At 46.0% G+C, this 16,869-nt stretch overlaps 1 protein-coding gene across 12 annotated transcripts in view; it reads left to right on the top strand.

The window, feature by feature from the left end:
- The window catches only part of Ankrd44 (ankyrin repeat domain 44), a 233,877-nt gene that overhangs the window by 100,748 nt on the left and 116,260 nt on the right, over positions 1-16,869 (top strand). For all 12 annotated transcript variants that reach the window (XM_063259488.1, XM_063259498.1, XM_063259494.1 and 9 more), the window contains one exon: positions 9,313-9,391. In XM_063259488.1, coding sequence (XP_063115558.1) covers positions 9,313-9,391 — 79 coding nt within the window. The remainder of the gene's footprint in view (positions 1-9,312; positions 9,392-16,869) is intronic.

Below are 16,869 nucleotides of genomic sequence, written 5' to 3'. Positions count from 1 at the left end.
TTCTGAACCATGTGCGTGTCTGAACTATGACCCTTAGCCCTAAAAGCATTTTCAAAAGCACAGTTCTGAAGGACGAGGTGGGGGATTTAACCTGTTTCGTTTTGCTGGTGGGCACCTCTAGGTCTGTTGCATAAATACTTCTGAGTACTTATGAGGTGCTCCGAACTGAAAGCCAACGCATTCTTAAAAGCGTGGTGACATTTGTTTTGTCTCCTTTGCTTTATTTTATAGCTTCCGGATTTCACCTGAGACCTCGCCCCACCGATTTAAATCTGCGTCTTTGCCTCTTTCCTCCACAGCTCGAATCTCTCCAGGGTCTCTGCTTGGAGCTCTGATTCTCTCCAGGTCTCTCTCTGCATGTGTCTGGTGGTCTCTGTCCAAAATCACACTAGGCTCTCGGGGCCTGGGCTGTCAGCTATCTGCAGCTTCTTGGATTTCAGTGGGAGTTTGGGTTGATGACTGGAACTTAGTTCAGCGTTTTGTGGGCCTGTTTTCCTAGGATTGCTGCATCTGTCTGCCTTGGAGTGTAAGATATTTATCTATCAGGAAGAGTGTTGGTCTTATTTTCAGATACTGAGAACGCAGAGACCATCATGTGCTTTTAGCTGAGCATTTCCAAAGTGTGTGATAAGCAGTTCTTAATTCTCAAAACAAAGGCTTGGGTGCCCCACCCCCACCATCTACACAGTATTTTTAGCTGCCACCCCAGCCGCTCTGCTCATGTCAAACTCCCGTTGCCTGTACAAACTTCAAGTTCCCTGTTTTTGTTCATCTGCTGCTGCTTTGGTAAACAGTCTGCTCGGAAACGTCCACCGCCCGCACTCAACCCACAGGCTGCGCTCCTCGCTCTGCAGGCTGCTGAGGCTCTGGCTAATCATAGAGAGACAGGGTGATCTCCCTTCCTCTGGGGAGCCTGGGGCTTCTCTTTCCTCCTGTGTGGGAAGTGCTGCTGGGAACTGGAGTGAGCTTGTGATGAACAAGGATATTTTTTTTGTGATACTCAGGATCTTTTAGAACTGGGTGGACAGTCCTGTGTGTGCGCTTTGCCCGTGCTTGCCTTTAGGTTATTTCTTCCTGGCATTCGTGGGTGCTGTGCAGCCTTTTCCTATCTGTGGATCCCCTTGCAGAGTCCCCTTGGGCAAACAGAGCAAAGGATGCCAGTGGCAACAGGGCACCCTGAGAATCTCCCCACATCGGCCTGTGAGAAAAATGCTGGATTCTGCCACTGACCCAGATGTCTGTCCCGAGGGTTCCAGAGAAGCCTGAGCCGATGAGGAGAGGACCCCAGGGCACCCGGGGAAGCTGTGTTTATTTCCCTTTTTGGAAGGAACACCCCCCCCCCCCGTTTCTGTTGAGACTTCCTGCCAAAGTCAGGGCACAGTGGATGAGTTCGGGGCAAGAATTCACTAGCACACCTGCCTCCCTGCATTTGGGGGGTTTACTGATTGTTTGCTATCACGAATGTCACTGTTTATTGCTCTCTTGTTATTTTTGTTCTAATTTCCTAAATTTGGCAGCTGCCCCTCGACTCTGAGTTTCTTCGTGGTGGGAAGATGTGACCTGTTAACTTTTGTATCCTTAATATCTACTGCAATAGCTGGCATATAAATAGCTTCCGAATAAACGCCTATGCCAGGAAGTGTGACCGAGTCAAGCTACAAAACACTGCGAGTCACTCTGCTTGTTTTTCTTTCCTCCTAGCCTGCCTTTTTCACTCTTCTGGTTTTGATCCCTTGTAAACTCAGGTTTTAGAGATTTCCAGCATTGTCTATTGGCATCATGTCCCTTAATACTTCCTTCACATTCCCCTCAGTTTTTTTGAAATGGGGTCCTACTACATTGCCCAGGCTGGCCACAAAAGATCCTTCTGCCTCAGCCTCCTCAGTAGCTGGACTGCAGCCTGGCTGCCTTCCCAGTTTAAGTTTTAAAAACTGTTGTTACCCTGAGTCTTTCGTGCCCAGAGCTGTTTTGAGCATTCCTCCTGCAGTCTCGGATGCTGTTTGTGTCTCCGTTCTTGCTGACTCTGGCTTACAGTGAGTGGTTTCCACAGGTTCTTGTGGCTTGGCATGTGGCTTGTTACATCGTCAGTGGAGATGGGACGTGTGGCGTCCCGGGTGGCCTGGACAGAGGGCGCGTCTCTCCAGCTGGGTTTTGTTTGTTCTTTTGAGCATCTGAAGAGTATCTTGGCTCCAGAGCTAACTCCTCTGTCCATTTTCAACTTGAAAGTTCCTGGAATCTATGAGGACAGTGAATTCAAAACACGAACACAGAGTGCAGACTGCGGGCGCAGGTGCTCTGAGACATCTCTATCCTGCTCCGGGAGCCGGGCTGAATCTGTGTGGGCGCTGCTGGAAGCAGAGCTGCCGGTCAGCGACTCCCAGCAGACCGAGGTCCCGGGGTGCACACTCGCACAGGTGGTGGCCAGGAGATAGACACCTCAGCCCGGCTCCCGGAGCAGGATAGAGATGTCTCAGAGCACCTTGCTCTTCCATTTCCTGAAAGTTCTTGGAGAGGGTGTCTCCCATGCATTTATCATGTGTCTTAGGATTTCTTGGGGACTAGAGCAGGAAAGTTTTTAGACCATCAAGATGGTGGTCTCGCCTTCATTTTTATTGGGAAAACAGTTTTGGATTTGGAGCCAGAATGCCCGATGCTTTGACGCGGTCTGCTGTCAGGCCGTGCAGGCTCCGTGCTGGTAACAAGGCTGAAGAAGGCCGCTTACAAGCTGTGTTCCTCTTGGCAGGGCTGTTATGCGCTCATGGAGTGGAGGAAACGAGAAGGCATCTGGGAAAATAAACGAGGCTTTCTTTAATTACCGACAGGTTTTTCTCCTGGACGCCCCAGCAGCTGTCTTTGCCAGTGTGATGTCCAACGTTCCTGATTCTTCAGAGCCTCCCCGCCATGGTGGCACCTTTTGTGACTTAGCTCATGGCATTGCTAAGCTCCTGGCCTTATTCCTAGGCAGGGGATGTACTGCAAGCCTGGCTACTTCCAGCTTAGTGAGTGTGGTGATGACCGTGCTGCATTATCCCTCCCTGGGCTGATAACCCTTCCTCTCAAGCAAAGGCGTGGGCAATCCCTGGCAGTGTGGAAATGCAGTTATTTTGGTGACAGTCTCAAAGGCCCAGGTGGTGGTTTATATTCTGTTGCTCAGTGAGCTAAGGACTGCCGTCCCTATTCAGGTCACACCTGCAGCAGCTGGTGGCCACGGTGCTGAGAGTGGTGGTCCTCGGTGTAGGTGTCTTAGAAGCCACAGGAAACCTTTGGGTGCATATTAGCAGTTCCATGAGATTCATCAAGGATTTTCACAACATGATTTCACAGAGACACCCTTTGATAGTAGAGAAACTTTAGTTTGAACAAACTGTGTCATATAAAGGGCCCTGGAATCAGCAAAGCCAATCCCATAATGATAGACCAACCAGATTCAAAGGCATGGAGAGACATTGGATTTTTTTTGCTTTGTATTTGAGGCCAAAATTTCAAACAGAGCCTTGACTTTGCTTTGGGTCAAATGAATCATAATTTAGGTTAGGATAACCTTGCATAAATCATAGGGGCGAGGCAGAATTTGTTGAACCAGGGTCTGGATGTAATTCCATTCACAGAAGAACATATAATTATGTAACTTTTAGCCCAAGATGCAAGAGAAGCTTTAAGTAGATATAGTGAGGGTTCAAAAAGAAAATGAAGTTAAATGGGAAAGGCTTGAGGTAGGGATAGCAGTAGGAGAAATAGAAATAGAAATATTTGCATAAGTCTGGCCTCCATTATTTCACAGTTCATTGCAAAAATTAATACATGTAATTCTCAACACTTGTTTTTACACACTGTCTTTATTTTTACAACAGAGTGATGTAGCTATGATAGGGCTCGCTGTGGCCCCACATTACACTGAATTCTGCAACCCATGGCATTATTTTATTGTTGCATGACTTGTATTTCCAGTTATCCATAGTAATTGCTCGAAGCTATTCCCAGGCCACAGAAGTTTCCAGCTAATTCACACTTCCCCCCTTTTAATCTACCTAATGTCAGTCAATCCCTTCATAAAACCATTTCCAACAAATGGTCTGGTGATGATCACTTCCAGTCACCGCCAGGCTGCCACCTGCTTTTGATGTCAGAGAGTCACGAAATGCCCCAAAGCAAGAATCCAAAAGAGCAGAGCAGAGTCAGGAAGCAGAACAACCCCTCGGGCTCGTCCAGGGCTGCTGACTGGGTAATCAAGATTTAACAGGAGCGATGATTACAGCCAGCAGTGAGTCCAAGCATCTTGGGACTGAAGTGCATGCTCGTGTTAGGAGAAGCTGTATGACACGGCACGAGGGCTTTGGTCACCGTGCTCCCGGAGGCGATGGAAGAGGCCAAGGCTGTTGACTGGCCATGCTGGGCACCTCGTATGGTGCTGCTGCTGAGGACACAGGCATTGAGAACAGTTCTTAGCTCCAGAATGTTCAGGTTTGGAGGAACAATGTCACGTGAATGCCACCACCGGTGATGGTAATGTCGCCATCAGGAGTACCAGGTGTGTGTCTGCCTCCTGGGGCTGTCTGCACTTCCATTATTTGGGCACCTCTTGTCGGTCCTCTAAGACAGACACTGTTATCTATAATTTATAGATGGGGAAGCAGTGTTTATTCCTCTGTGTCTAACTGTGCTGCCTGTGGGCTTAGCTGGGGACAGGGGCTGGAGGCTGGCCAGTGCAGTTTGACCTGTTCTATGCACTGTGGAATCCTGAGGAAATCATGACTCTGCTTGAGCTAAAGTTTTCTCACTTATACAACACAGAAATAGCACCCTCAGAAAGGCCTTCCCTCGCGTTCCCATCTCCATGATCACTTAATCGCTGTTGTCACAGTCTTTATCTCCATCGGAAATGACCTCATGCGTGTGTATTTATCTGAATAGTGTCAGCCTCCCGTGGGAATGTAAATTAGTTCAGATCTTTTTTTAATTAGTGCATGAGGGCTACGCGGGTTAGTGGGCTTCGTTTGAGCAGCCCTGTGCATGCATGTGCCGTACTTTGATCATTTCCTCCCCCTTCCCTTCCTTACCCCGATTTCCCCCTCTTGCACATTTTGAAGGGGAGGAGTGGCGAATGACACGTTTCCACCGCGGCTGTCCTCCTGCGCCAGCCCTCCTCCTCCTCCTCCTCCTCATCCCCTTCCTCTTGTTTAATAATGGTCTCCCTCCCCCTTTCATGTCATCTTGTTTATATATTAGGGTGAATGTGAATCTGGCTATTTTGTTCAACATTATAAGCTCCAGCTCCGTTTTCCTGCACATGACAAGATAGTATTCTCCTTTATGCCTGAGTAATACTCCCCTGTGAGTGTGTACCACATTTCTCGATCCACTCACCTGTGAGTGGGCACCATATTTTGGCTGTTTTGAATCATGCCACAGTATGCGTGGCCACGCAGGTGTCCCTATGATGTGCTCACTTTGATTCCTCGGGTGTACAGGGAGGTAGCTCTGTGTCAGTGTTCTGAGGACCATCCATGCCGAGTCCCTCAGTGGCACTGTAGTTTACATCCCCACCAGCAGTGTGGAGCGGACACCTTTTACCCCACACCCCCCCAGGCTCTGACTGGATTCTGTGTTCTTGGTGACGTCAGTACAGTTTTCTTTTGTACTTCCTTAGTGGCTAAAATCGTTGAACACTTCTTCATATACTTCCTGGTCATTTTGGAAAAAAAAAATTCAGTTCGCTTGCCCATTTATTGACTGGGCTATTTGATGTTTTGGTGTTTTTTGAGTTCTTTATATATTCTAGACACTAATCTTCTGTGAGAAGAGGCATTTACAAGGATTGTCTCCCATTCTTTACTCTGTGAGTGGTTTCCCTTGCTATGCAGAAAATTTTAATTTTTTAGCAGTCCCACTTGCTGGTTAGCGCTGTGCTAACCTGGTTCAGGGAGTCTTTGCCTATGCTTCTGATTTAAGTGTTTACCCTGTGTTTCCTGCCAACAGTTTTAAGATTTTGGGTTTCATATTGAGGTCTTCAATCCATTTTGAGTTGACTTTTGGACAGAGCAAGAGATAGGGATGTAGTTTTAATGTTTTATGTAAGATTTCCTGGCATCATTTATGAAAGGCTATCTTCAATGTGTATTTTTGGCTTCCTTATCCAGAATCAGGTGGCTGTAGTTGTGTGGATTTGCTTTTGCATCCTCTATTGTGCTTCATCGGTCTGTGTGTCTTTCTGAGCCTGTGCCATGCTGTGTTTGTTACTATAGTTTGTAGTATAATTTTAAAATGGGTACTGTGATGCCTCTGGCCTTGCTTTTGTTGCTTAATATTGCTTTGACTATTTTGGGTCTTTTGTGTTTCTATATGAATTTTAGGTTTTATTTTCTAGTTCTGTGAAGAATATCATTGGCATTTTGATGGGATGGCACTGAATATGTAGATTGCTTTGCTAACATGATCATTTTAACAGTATTCTGCTGATCCATCAATATGAACAGTCTTTGCATCCTCTGGTGTCTCCTTTATTTCTTCAGTGTTCTGAAATCTGCATTGTATGTCGTTCAGCTCCTAGTTCAGATTGACCCTTAGATATTTTAGGTCATTTTATTCTTTTGAAGCTAGTGTGGATAAGATTACTTTCTTGATTTCTTTCTCAACTAGTCCATTATCAGTGTATAAAGAAAGGCTATTGATTTTCTGATGTTGATTTTACATCCTGCTATTTTGCTGAATTTGTTTACCAGTTCTAGAAATCTTGTGGTGGAGTCCTTAGGATCTTCTGACACAGGATCACATCATCTGCAAGCAGGATAATTTGATTTCTTCTTTTCCTATTTGTGTCTCTTATTTCTTTCTCTTGCCTAATTGATCTAATTAAAATTTCAAGTATCATATTGGCTGGGGATGGTGAAAAGGGAAATCCTTGGATTCATTCCTGATTTTAGAGGAAAGGCTTTCCCCATCAACAAAGATGCTGGCTCTGGGATGGTTGTATATGGACTTTACTATATTGAGGGGTGATCTTTTAATACTTGATTTCTTCAGGGATTTTTATCATGAAGGGATGTTGAATTTACTCATTGAATCTTACACCAGAAAGAATGTTAATCACCCAGAAATCAAATCCCATACCAAATGCTGGTGAGGCTGCAATGAGAAAGGACCCTTCTACATTGGTGGGAATGTAAACTCGTATATTCTTAATGGAAAAAGGCATTTTTGTGTCAGTTGATATGATTTTATCCTTAATTCTGCTTCTGTTTATATGTATAGACTGAGATATATGTATATATATATATATCTCATAATCTTCACTAATAGACTAAATATTATTGAAGATACAAGGATGGTTCAACATATATATATATATATATATATATATATATATATTTCTGTGGAATAAAGGCAACTCAATTACGATGTGTGATCTTACTGTGTTGTTGAATTAGGTTTGCAAATATTTTATTAAAGATTTTTACGTCTATGTCCATCAAAGATGTTGCCTACAGTTTTTCATTGTGTATCAAGGTGATGCTGGCCCTGTAGAGTGACTTTAGAAGCTTTCTTTCCTTTTATATAATGGAATAGTTTGATGAACATTGATTGTAATTCTTCTTAAAGATCTGGGAAAATTCAGCGGGAAACCCATCTGGTCCTGGGCTTTTCTTTGTGTGGAAACTTTTTTATTACTGCTTTGATCTGCTTGCTTGTTTAGTTTTTTTTACATCTGCTTGGCTCAGTTTTGATAGATTGTAAGTGTCTAGAAATTTTTCCACTTCTAAATTCTCCAATTTATTAAAATATGGGTAACACTCTGGATTTTAGTGGTGTTTATTGTCACATTCCCTTTTTCTCCTCTAATTGTGTTTGAGTTTGTCTCTTCTTTTGATCTGGCAAAGGACTTGTCAGGCTTATCTTTTCACAGAATCCATTCTGTTTCATTGGTCCTGTGTGTTCTGCTTTTAGTATCTACCTCATTAATTTAGCTCTAATGTTTATTACTTCTGTCTTTCTGTTGGGCTTGGTTTGATTTGTCCTTGTTTTTCTAAGACCTTGAAATGTGTCATTAAATTATTTATCCTAGATTTCTCTGGTTTTTTTAAATGTAGGAATTCGTAGCTATAAACTTCCCTGTAGGAGCTGTCTTTGCTGTATCCCATAAAATCTGCTATGTTACATTTCCATTTTCATTTAATTCTAGGAAGTTACAAATTTTCTCCCTGATTTCTTCAATGACCCATGATTATTCAGAAGTGAGTTGTTTAATATTCATTTGTTTACATAACTTGCATGGTTTCTCTTGCTGTTGATTTCTGGTTTCATTCTATCATGATCTGAAAAGATGGGAGAAATGATTTCAGTGTTTGTGTTTGTTAAGCCTTGCCTTATGGCATAATTTGGAGAACAGTCTATGAGGTGCTAAGAGGAATGTGTGATCTGTAGTTGTTTTAGGAAAATTCCATGAATATCCATTATATCCATTTGATCTAGGATGTAGTTTAACACTGATATTTCTCTATTCATGTTTTGGTCTGGATGGCGAATGCATTGGTGAGAGGGGAACTCGTCCACTTTACTGTTGGGACCCATGAGTCCCTTTATGTTGAGTGGTGTTTATTTTATGGAATTGGGTGCCTTGGTGTTTGGCGCGTATTTGTTTATAATTGTTGTATCTTTTTGATGAACTGCTCTCTGTACCTCTATGTAACGGCCTTCTTTGTTTAATTGGACTAATTTTACCTTAATGGAATGTAAATGTCATGGGAGCATGGACTGGGCCTATGCTGGTCACTGCTGTGACCCCAGATTTTGGTTCTGGCACAGAGTAGGCATTCAGAAAGCAAGCTGGTGGATGGGGCATGGTCCACACAACAGCTGAAGAGGATAGGAAGAAAATGACTGCATTTACAGTTAATGTCTGCACAAACAACTTCACTGTGTTCTCTCAGAAAGTAAATAAATCCTTGGGAACTTTGAAGTATATTGCTAAGTTAGGTTAGAGAGGTTTTTTAAAAAAAACTTTTCAGCTATACCGAAGATTTGAAAATAAGTTGAAATGTACCATCCAGTGTGTGGTGATCCGTTTTTGCCTGATGTGGGCTTTGGTGGAGGAGGCAGGGAAGCAGCCACTGCACAAAGGCTGGAGGGCGGAGTCCTGGGCACGTGTGATTAGGGTGCTGGGGTAGAGGACAACCTGAGCCCAGCCCATCGGTGTTTGGCCTGCAAGCTTGTTCCACAGGCGTCTGCCTCAGAGTGAGTGACGTGTCTGTCCATGTCCACCAAAGGCTCCCCAGGCTGCCACTGACCTGTCGTATTATTTTTGGCTTTTTGTTTCAGGATTCTGAGAAACGAACTCCCCTTCACGTGGCTGCATTTCTGGGAGATGCGGAGATCATTGAGCTCCTGATTCTGTCAGGTAAATAACCACAGTACTCAAAAACAGCTGCAGTTAAAAAGTGTTTTTAAAGAGCAGAGGTTGATTTTAGCTCAGGTTTGCAGAGGTTTCAGTCCAAGGTAAGTTGGTCCCAAGGTAGCACTGGCATGTTAGAGGTGCCTGGTGGAGGAGTGCTGTTCACCCTCTGGCAGCCAGGAAACGGAGAGGGGAGGAGCTGGTGAGAAGAACGTACCCTTCTGGGTCTCAGCCCTAGTGACCTGGCTCTTCTGACCAGTATTTGGGAAGGAGCATTTCGGGTCTCAGTCAAACAGTGGTGGCCGTGTTAGACTTGGCTGGTTGTGCTGTGGTCGTGCCCCAGCACACATAGTTGTGTAGTAGTGACATTCATAGCTCACTGGTCCAAGGCTCTTCTTATAGGATGTAAATAAAAAACAATCTTTTCTAGGGGGAAGGGTTCCGCTTTATAGCCCAGGCTGGCCTCAAGCTCATGGTGATCCTTCTGTCTCAGCTTTCTGAGTGCTGGGATTACAGGCATATGTCTTATGGGATCCAATCCCAGCCTCAACTAAATACAAGGTTAAGAAAAATCCCACATAAATGTAGGCTGAAGTGTTTGAGCTTGGTTAATTTTCTCCAAACGAACACCACAAAATCAACCAGCACCCACTGAGAATATGGTTCTACTCCTGGAACCCCTCCATCCCCAGTAACTACCGTAATATCTAGAGCACCAGTCCATCCCTCCACTCTTTGCAGGGAGGAGGTTTCCATTTTAAATAACTTCCTGTGTGAAGGGCTTACTTCTAGGTGGAGATAAGCATCGAACACAGTGAGCTGTGACCAGAGGTGGCAGCTTGTGCCAGGAGTTCAGCTCTCCGATGCAATGGGACCCGGTGGGATTCTCAGACATCCCTTGGGTTCACGAACTCAGCAAGCTGACTTGTTTGGGGACCAGAAAAGTGAAGAACCAATGTTTAGTTGCCTCTTTCACTGGCGGGCTCTGTACCAGCTTTGTATGGTCAGAAGGTGGACAGTGGTAGCCAGGCTGCGCAGATGCTGGTTCAGAGCTTGAGAAGCTCAGTGCTGTGTGGCCATGAGAATCACAGCTGGCATCTGGCCTGGCAGGCTGTGCACCTCCTCCAGCAAGGTCTCCAGGAACATCTGCTCACACACTGCGTTCTCTCACATTTCCAGCATGAGAAAGTCAGTGTATTTTCTTTTTCTTTCTGAAAAATTTTTTATTCTAAAAGAAATTGATCAGTGCAATCCTGTGGAACCAATGTCTATTGCGGAAATTGTTTTCTTATCAAAAGTAAATGGCAAAACCCCTTTAAAATTATTTATTTTTTGAAAACAAGTCATAGGGTCTGCTTTGCTCTGTTGTTCCTGCTGTTGCAAGGAGAACACAGCTTTGTATCTCATCTTTTCCGTCCTCTTCAGTGAGGGATGATCCTTTTTTTTTTTTTTCTGTCATTGAGAGTAACAACTGGCTTCTAGCCTGCAACACGAGAGCCAAGCCTCTGACTGTTAAAATTCTGACATAATTTTGCAACCATATTTGCATTTTCAGTTTCAGAGCTCCCATCAGTCAGGAAGAGAAAACAGAACCCACAGTGATACTCTGTAGCTCTTTTTACCTTTAATGGAATTAGTGTTAGTTACTGTTCATAATCCGAGCTCTAGCCTGGGTCTGTCAGCCGCTGGTCCTGTCCCAGCTACCGCTTTCAGATCCTGAATATAGTTCAGCTAAAGGAGCTTGAGTGGACTTCCTGGGCAGCAGTCACCTCATTCTGACCACCAGGGCTGTGAGAATCATCTGTGACTCTGTCCCCTTGCTGGGGTTATGGCTTCTAAAGAGGGCGCACTTCTGGTGCTGTAACCTTTCTTACCTACGTGAAGCCATGGTTTTGTACCAATGAATTGTGCCCCCAGCCCGAGCCCTGGTTTATCTTTAAAATGATGCTGCACATTATAAAAATGTTTTTTGTCGAGACTGAGGTTCACCATGTTGCCTAGACTGTCTCTAACTCCTGGACTCAAGTGACCCTCCTGCCTCAGCCTCTGGAGTAGCTGGGACCATAGGCATGTGTCATTGCAGCCAGCTAATAACTTCGAATTAGTGCTACTGTCCTGCCTTCTTTATGTCTTGTTTGAGGATCAAATAAGCTAGGGTGAAACACTGAAAATAGCTGGAGCTGGAGCTCAACTGTTACGTAGCCAAAATACTCACTTGGTATCTAAGATTTGTTTCTCGGTGAAAGTTGTGTTAGGAACTGGCATGAAATAGAACATTCAGGAAGGTAATTGAAACATTTAACGAGTGAATTAACCTGGGTTAGTTAACTGGAACCTGGGGAGAGCTGTAGAAGTCGTGACCTTTGGTTACAGCCGCCACAGGTCGACAGAAAGGGAGCCGGGGGACTACCGATCCTACTCTGTGGTCGGTCCTCTGGCCCACTGCTTTCCTGCTAGGGCTTCTCACTGGCCCTTCTGCCCTGGTGCTCAGACTGTCCAGGACCAGTCTGCTGGGCATGCGCAGGGCAGGGTAGAGAAGGAAAAGAGCAGAGTGGATCGGTCTGGACGTCTCCAACACAGCTGCTCAGGCTGCTCACAGCTATTTTGACTTTACCTGAGCTCTAAGCACAGACTCCTGCAGTTGGTTTGGTGCTATAAGCACCCAGACCTTCGTAGGAGCAACATGCTGTAATATTTCCCTACTTTCTTGGTAGAAAGACAGGTTTTTCAAAACACTCAATGTGAGCATCTCACCACCCGCAGCTCTGAGGTTTCAAAAAGCTGGTAGGTTTTCTTTAATTCTGAGCCCCTGATTTTGGCCTTCGAGTCACCATAGCAGCAGCAAGGGCTGCATCCTTCACGCTCTGGAAGCTGCCCTGAAGAAGGCGTGCTAAAGGCTGCATAAGACTCCTGGCGTTTAAAACCTCCAGTTTCCTTTCAGTGCCTGTGAGCAGGAACAGAAGGAGAGTCCTTCGGGTCTGAGATGCTGATGCTGAGTTTGAGACAGCCAGGCTCACGATCCCAAGCTCCTGTCCTGGGTCTGTTCTCCGCAGACTCAGATGCACCTCGCCTTCCTCCCCACCCCAGCCACTTTAGGAAGGACCCGGGCGATGCTTCCTGGGATCCAGGCCCTGACTACTCCAGGGTCTCGATGGTCTTGTTGGCTTCTCCACAGGGCTTCTGGCAAAAGCAGCAGCTTTATTTTTTATATATCTTTAGTCTTAAGAAAAAAATCTTTTGTTTTTAAAAAGGGAAGGGCATAGGGAACTATTAGAGGAATTTAGCAAGAGAAAGAAATGAAGACCTTTTTGAAAAGGACTTTTGAGCTCTCTGAGCCCACAACTTGCAGAAGGGGCTGCGTGTCAAATCCTTAGCACCTTGATTCCCGCAGCAGGAGGGATGGGATCTGCGTGCACTGGGGTCACTTAAAATCCCCTCGTTAGAAGCGGAAGTGGCCACTCTTTGCTCTCCTTAGGTAAACCCACGCTCCTCCAGGGTGCCCCTGCAGAATTAGCTGTAGGAGAAGCCCTGAAGGTCCTGCCTGATGGCCATGCGTACTCCTGGCTCCTTGGACACCCCTGAGCTGAGAAGTGAAGGCCAAGCTGGTGACATCAACCTTGGAGGCAGGATATGGGAGGGTGTTTTTCTGAGCCAGTGGGCATCGTGGAGGCTCCAGATCTTGTGCAGCAGCCCTGGCCCAGGCCACCGAGAATCCTTCCTGCTCATGCATGTGTCCGTTGGGCTGCTCTGAACACTTCGATGCTCCTGGGGCCCACCGCTTGATCTCAGTCACATCTGATGCCATCACAGATTACTCCTCCTGGAGGACCCGGAAAGAGGTTGCTGCTGAGATGTGGAACAGGAAGGGGGCCTTCCAGCCTTTGCCTTGACTTAGAGAACGCAGATCAATGGTCAAGAGCTTCTGGGAGCGACAGTCGTTAAACAGCAAAGGAGACGTGACAGCAGACTGCTGGGCCAAGACATCACCATTGTCCTGTAGGACCACTGATGTCTGGTCACTGCACGGTCAGTAGGATCCCCCCCCCTCCAGACGAGCCGGTACTGAAGCAGGCGTTTGCTGGATGCTCAGGCACCACGCACCGCACCAGGCACCAGGGATCCTGAAATCAGAGTGCACTGCAGTGGCCAGCCCCTGGGAGACTGCCGGTGCCCAGGGACACTGGGACCAGAGTGGAACAACCTGCAGGCTGTGCAAATTCCGAGGCACAGCAGAAGGTGGGAATCCAAGGGGTGCCATGAGGCTCAGCACGGAGTCCACCTCACCCATGGTGACGTAGGAGTGTGCATGCGTGCACGCACTTCAGTGGTTGATGACGCTGTACATCGAGCCACCAGCATCCGTGGCAGTCACTGCTGTGTCTGCCAGGTGGGGCTGAATGGGTCCCATGTCAGCATGGAGATGGAGGCCAGCTGAGCTTGGAATCCAGCCTTTCTCTGCTCCATGCAGCTCACGGCAGCTCGTGGGCTGAGCAGCAGTGACTGGTGATGTGGAGAACACTCGGCTGGCCTTTCCGTAGGAAGAGGCACCCAATCCTGTCCTGGCTACTTTCTTTTTCTTCTCTTCCTCTAGCAGCTGCGGTCTTTTGCTCTCCATTTGCTATGCCGGATGCTCTGCTCCTGAGGGCCTTGCGTTATTCTGTCCTGGGAGCAAGTGGAAGTAGCAGTTCTTTACAGGGTGAAGTAACGTCCTGGTAGATCTGGCTCTAAAGAACCCTTGATGGGTGAGGTCAACGGGACACTGCGTTTTGGAGGCCGGAGTCCTGTGATCTCTACAGGGCCCTGGCGGGCGCCTCTCGCTGGAATTGCGCTGTCTAAAGCAAGGGCTCCATGGGCAGCTTCTCTCCTGTACCCTCTCCTGACCTGCCCGCGGCGTTTGTTTTTCTCTCTGGTCCAGCTCTTGCAGATAAAAATGTAAATGATCAACCACTAGACTGACTGCTAGATGAGTCCAGACAAAATTTGCTTAAGTTTGCAGAGGTTTATTTGATCAGTGATTTCATCTCTACATGAAAGGCAGTGTGTACTGTCCTTATCAAGAAATGACCTTTCCAGTGAAACGTTTATATTGCTTTGAAAATCTGTTTATGGCTGTCTAGTCAGTCCCGACATTGTAGGGAAATTCAGTACAGTTGGATATCTTTTGATACTTTTTTGTTAACAAAAAAAAGGAAAGGAAAGAAAATTGATTTAAAGTCTACATGAATATAGACTCTCCATATATATAGATATACTATATATAGTTTGTATATACTATAAATAGGTTTTTATATATATATTCACTATATGTTTGGTTACTTTTCTCTTGTTTCTGAGATAAAATATCCAACACCCAAAATGAAGGAAGGAAAGGCTTATTTAGCTCTGTTTGTGGAGATTTCAGTCCGTATTCAGCTGGTTCCAAGGCAGGGTGGCGTGGCAGAGGGTCGACTGTTCATGGTGGCAGCAAACAGCACAAGCAAAAAGAGCAAAAAGCACACACACACACAGAAGACTCTTTCTGTCCTTTACGTTGTATGCAGGCTGCAGCCCCCCAGGATGGGTGTAGCACTCACACCCATAACCGCAGCATTGAACCATGAATTAATCACAAATTCTAGAAGCCCGCCCCCATGACTGCTTGAGGCTTTGGGGGATATCCAGACACAAACCATGACACTATATATATGCGTGTGTATATGTCACTGAGCGTATGTATTTACATGTGTTTAAATTGTGCTGCAAAAAATTCTGTGTTAGTTTATGGATCCATGGCTATATCTATAATAAAACATGGACAGTAAGGAACCATATCAATTTCTAGATTGCAGTTACCTCGGAGTCAGCAGGGTGAATGAAGTGTCTTCAGGGAAAGACATAAAAGGGACTTCTGCGACTCTATAAAATATTATAGTCCTAAAAATTTTGCAGCAAATAGTGGAAAACATATATCTGGTATGTGTGCACCGGGTCTTTGTGATAGTATCCTCTTTATTTCTCTATGTGTTTCAAGTATTTTATCAGCTTTTAAAATGCCAGTGCTTTCAGAGTTGGAAACCTGTGTGCTCCTTACATCTGGCCAAACAGGTTTCCAAAACCATTATGTGCTTCCCGCCCCAAATGCTTGCTAGACAGTTTCCCGGGAGGGATGTGAGCCTGAGCATGTGCCTCTCTGTAGGCTGCACCCAGACACGCTGGCCATCTTACTCCTCATTTTGGTTTGTGGAGATTGAAATCTGGAGGAAATGCCTCTGCCCACAGACTAGGCAGAAGACCTACATGAAGGTTTTGCTGTTGTTAGTTCCCACGTCAGCTATGCAGAGGTGATGCTTTAGGGTACCCAGGCTGGGGTGGAGAGTGTGGTGGGAAGGCAGGCACTGTGCTCCCAGGAAAGAGTCTTGTTGCCCCCAGTTGTATGGTATTGATGTCCTTCAGGTGAGTTCCCCTGAAAACAAGGATTCTGCCCCTCAATGCTCTTGCACCCAGGCTCCTGACAGCCTCGAGGAGCTCAGCTTAGATGTTGTGAGCTTTCCTCCTGCCAGCCCAAGGTGTTCCAGGGCTGTGGTACGGACAAGCATGTATCTTATCATTGTCTAGCATCAGTACAGACAGAGGCTGAGAGCTGCTCATGCTGGCCACCAGCCCTCGGGGGTGAGATCTGGTCCCATGCGAGCTGCAGATGGAATGGGTGGAGTTACAAGATGAATTCTGTGAGACAGCACCCAATGGTCACAACCAGTGACCACCACCTAAATGTCACAGGCCCTTATGTGAAAGCCCACAACCCAAAACTTCTGCATTCTGATGCCACAAGTGGAAAATGCTACACCTGACTGCATGTGACAGATCACACTCAAAAGGCAGGTGCATAATGTATAAAACAACCTTCCAGCTATGTGTATAAAGTGCATATGAAACCTAAGAGCTTCCTATTTAGACTTGGGTTCCATCCCAAGTTATCAAAATCTACACGCAGCTATGCCCGAATTTTTAAAAACTCCAAACTTTGAGATACTTGGTGCAAGCATTTCAGATAAGGGATGCTTGGCCTGTATTACAAGACCCTCACAGTGTTGGAGCAATCTTTGTTGCATGAATATGCAAACTCAGAACTTGGTTGTAGATTTCCACTGTGTGCTGCTTTGCTGTTTCTAACCTGAAAGGCAAGGTTTGCAGTCAGCAGCAGGAAGCTAATCCATCAGGGCCCAGCAACTGCTTGAGAAACTTGCTTTCACATCACCTTTGCATGAGCGTGAAATCTGCCAGCCTCTCTCCAGCCACGGCTGATTCAGCAGCGCTTGGAGAAACCACCCCACATACCTTGACCTGAATCCCTGGTTACCGAGAGGTTTTTCTCTTGAGTATAATTTTGGTTCAGCTCTGCAGTTTTCCTGTGCTGTCCTGTCCTGTCCTCCCCCACCACATTAGGAAGACTTAAGGCGCGAGCAAGTCCTGGGGACGTTCTTCAGCAATTGTACTCAACTACC

Source organism: Cavia porcellus, unplaced genomic scaffold (genome assembly GCF_034190915.1).
Source record: "Cavia porcellus strain 051 isolate PalLab524CR breed Dunkin Hartley unplaced genomic scaffold, mCavPor4.1 scaffold_12, whole genome shotgun sequence".
NCBI classification, from domain to species: domain Eukaryota; kingdom Metazoa; phylum Chordata; class Mammalia; order Rodentia; family Caviidae; genus Cavia; species Cavia porcellus.
Note: the sequence above shows the minus strand (reverse complement) of the source record. Positions and strands in the feature narration are given on the sequence as shown.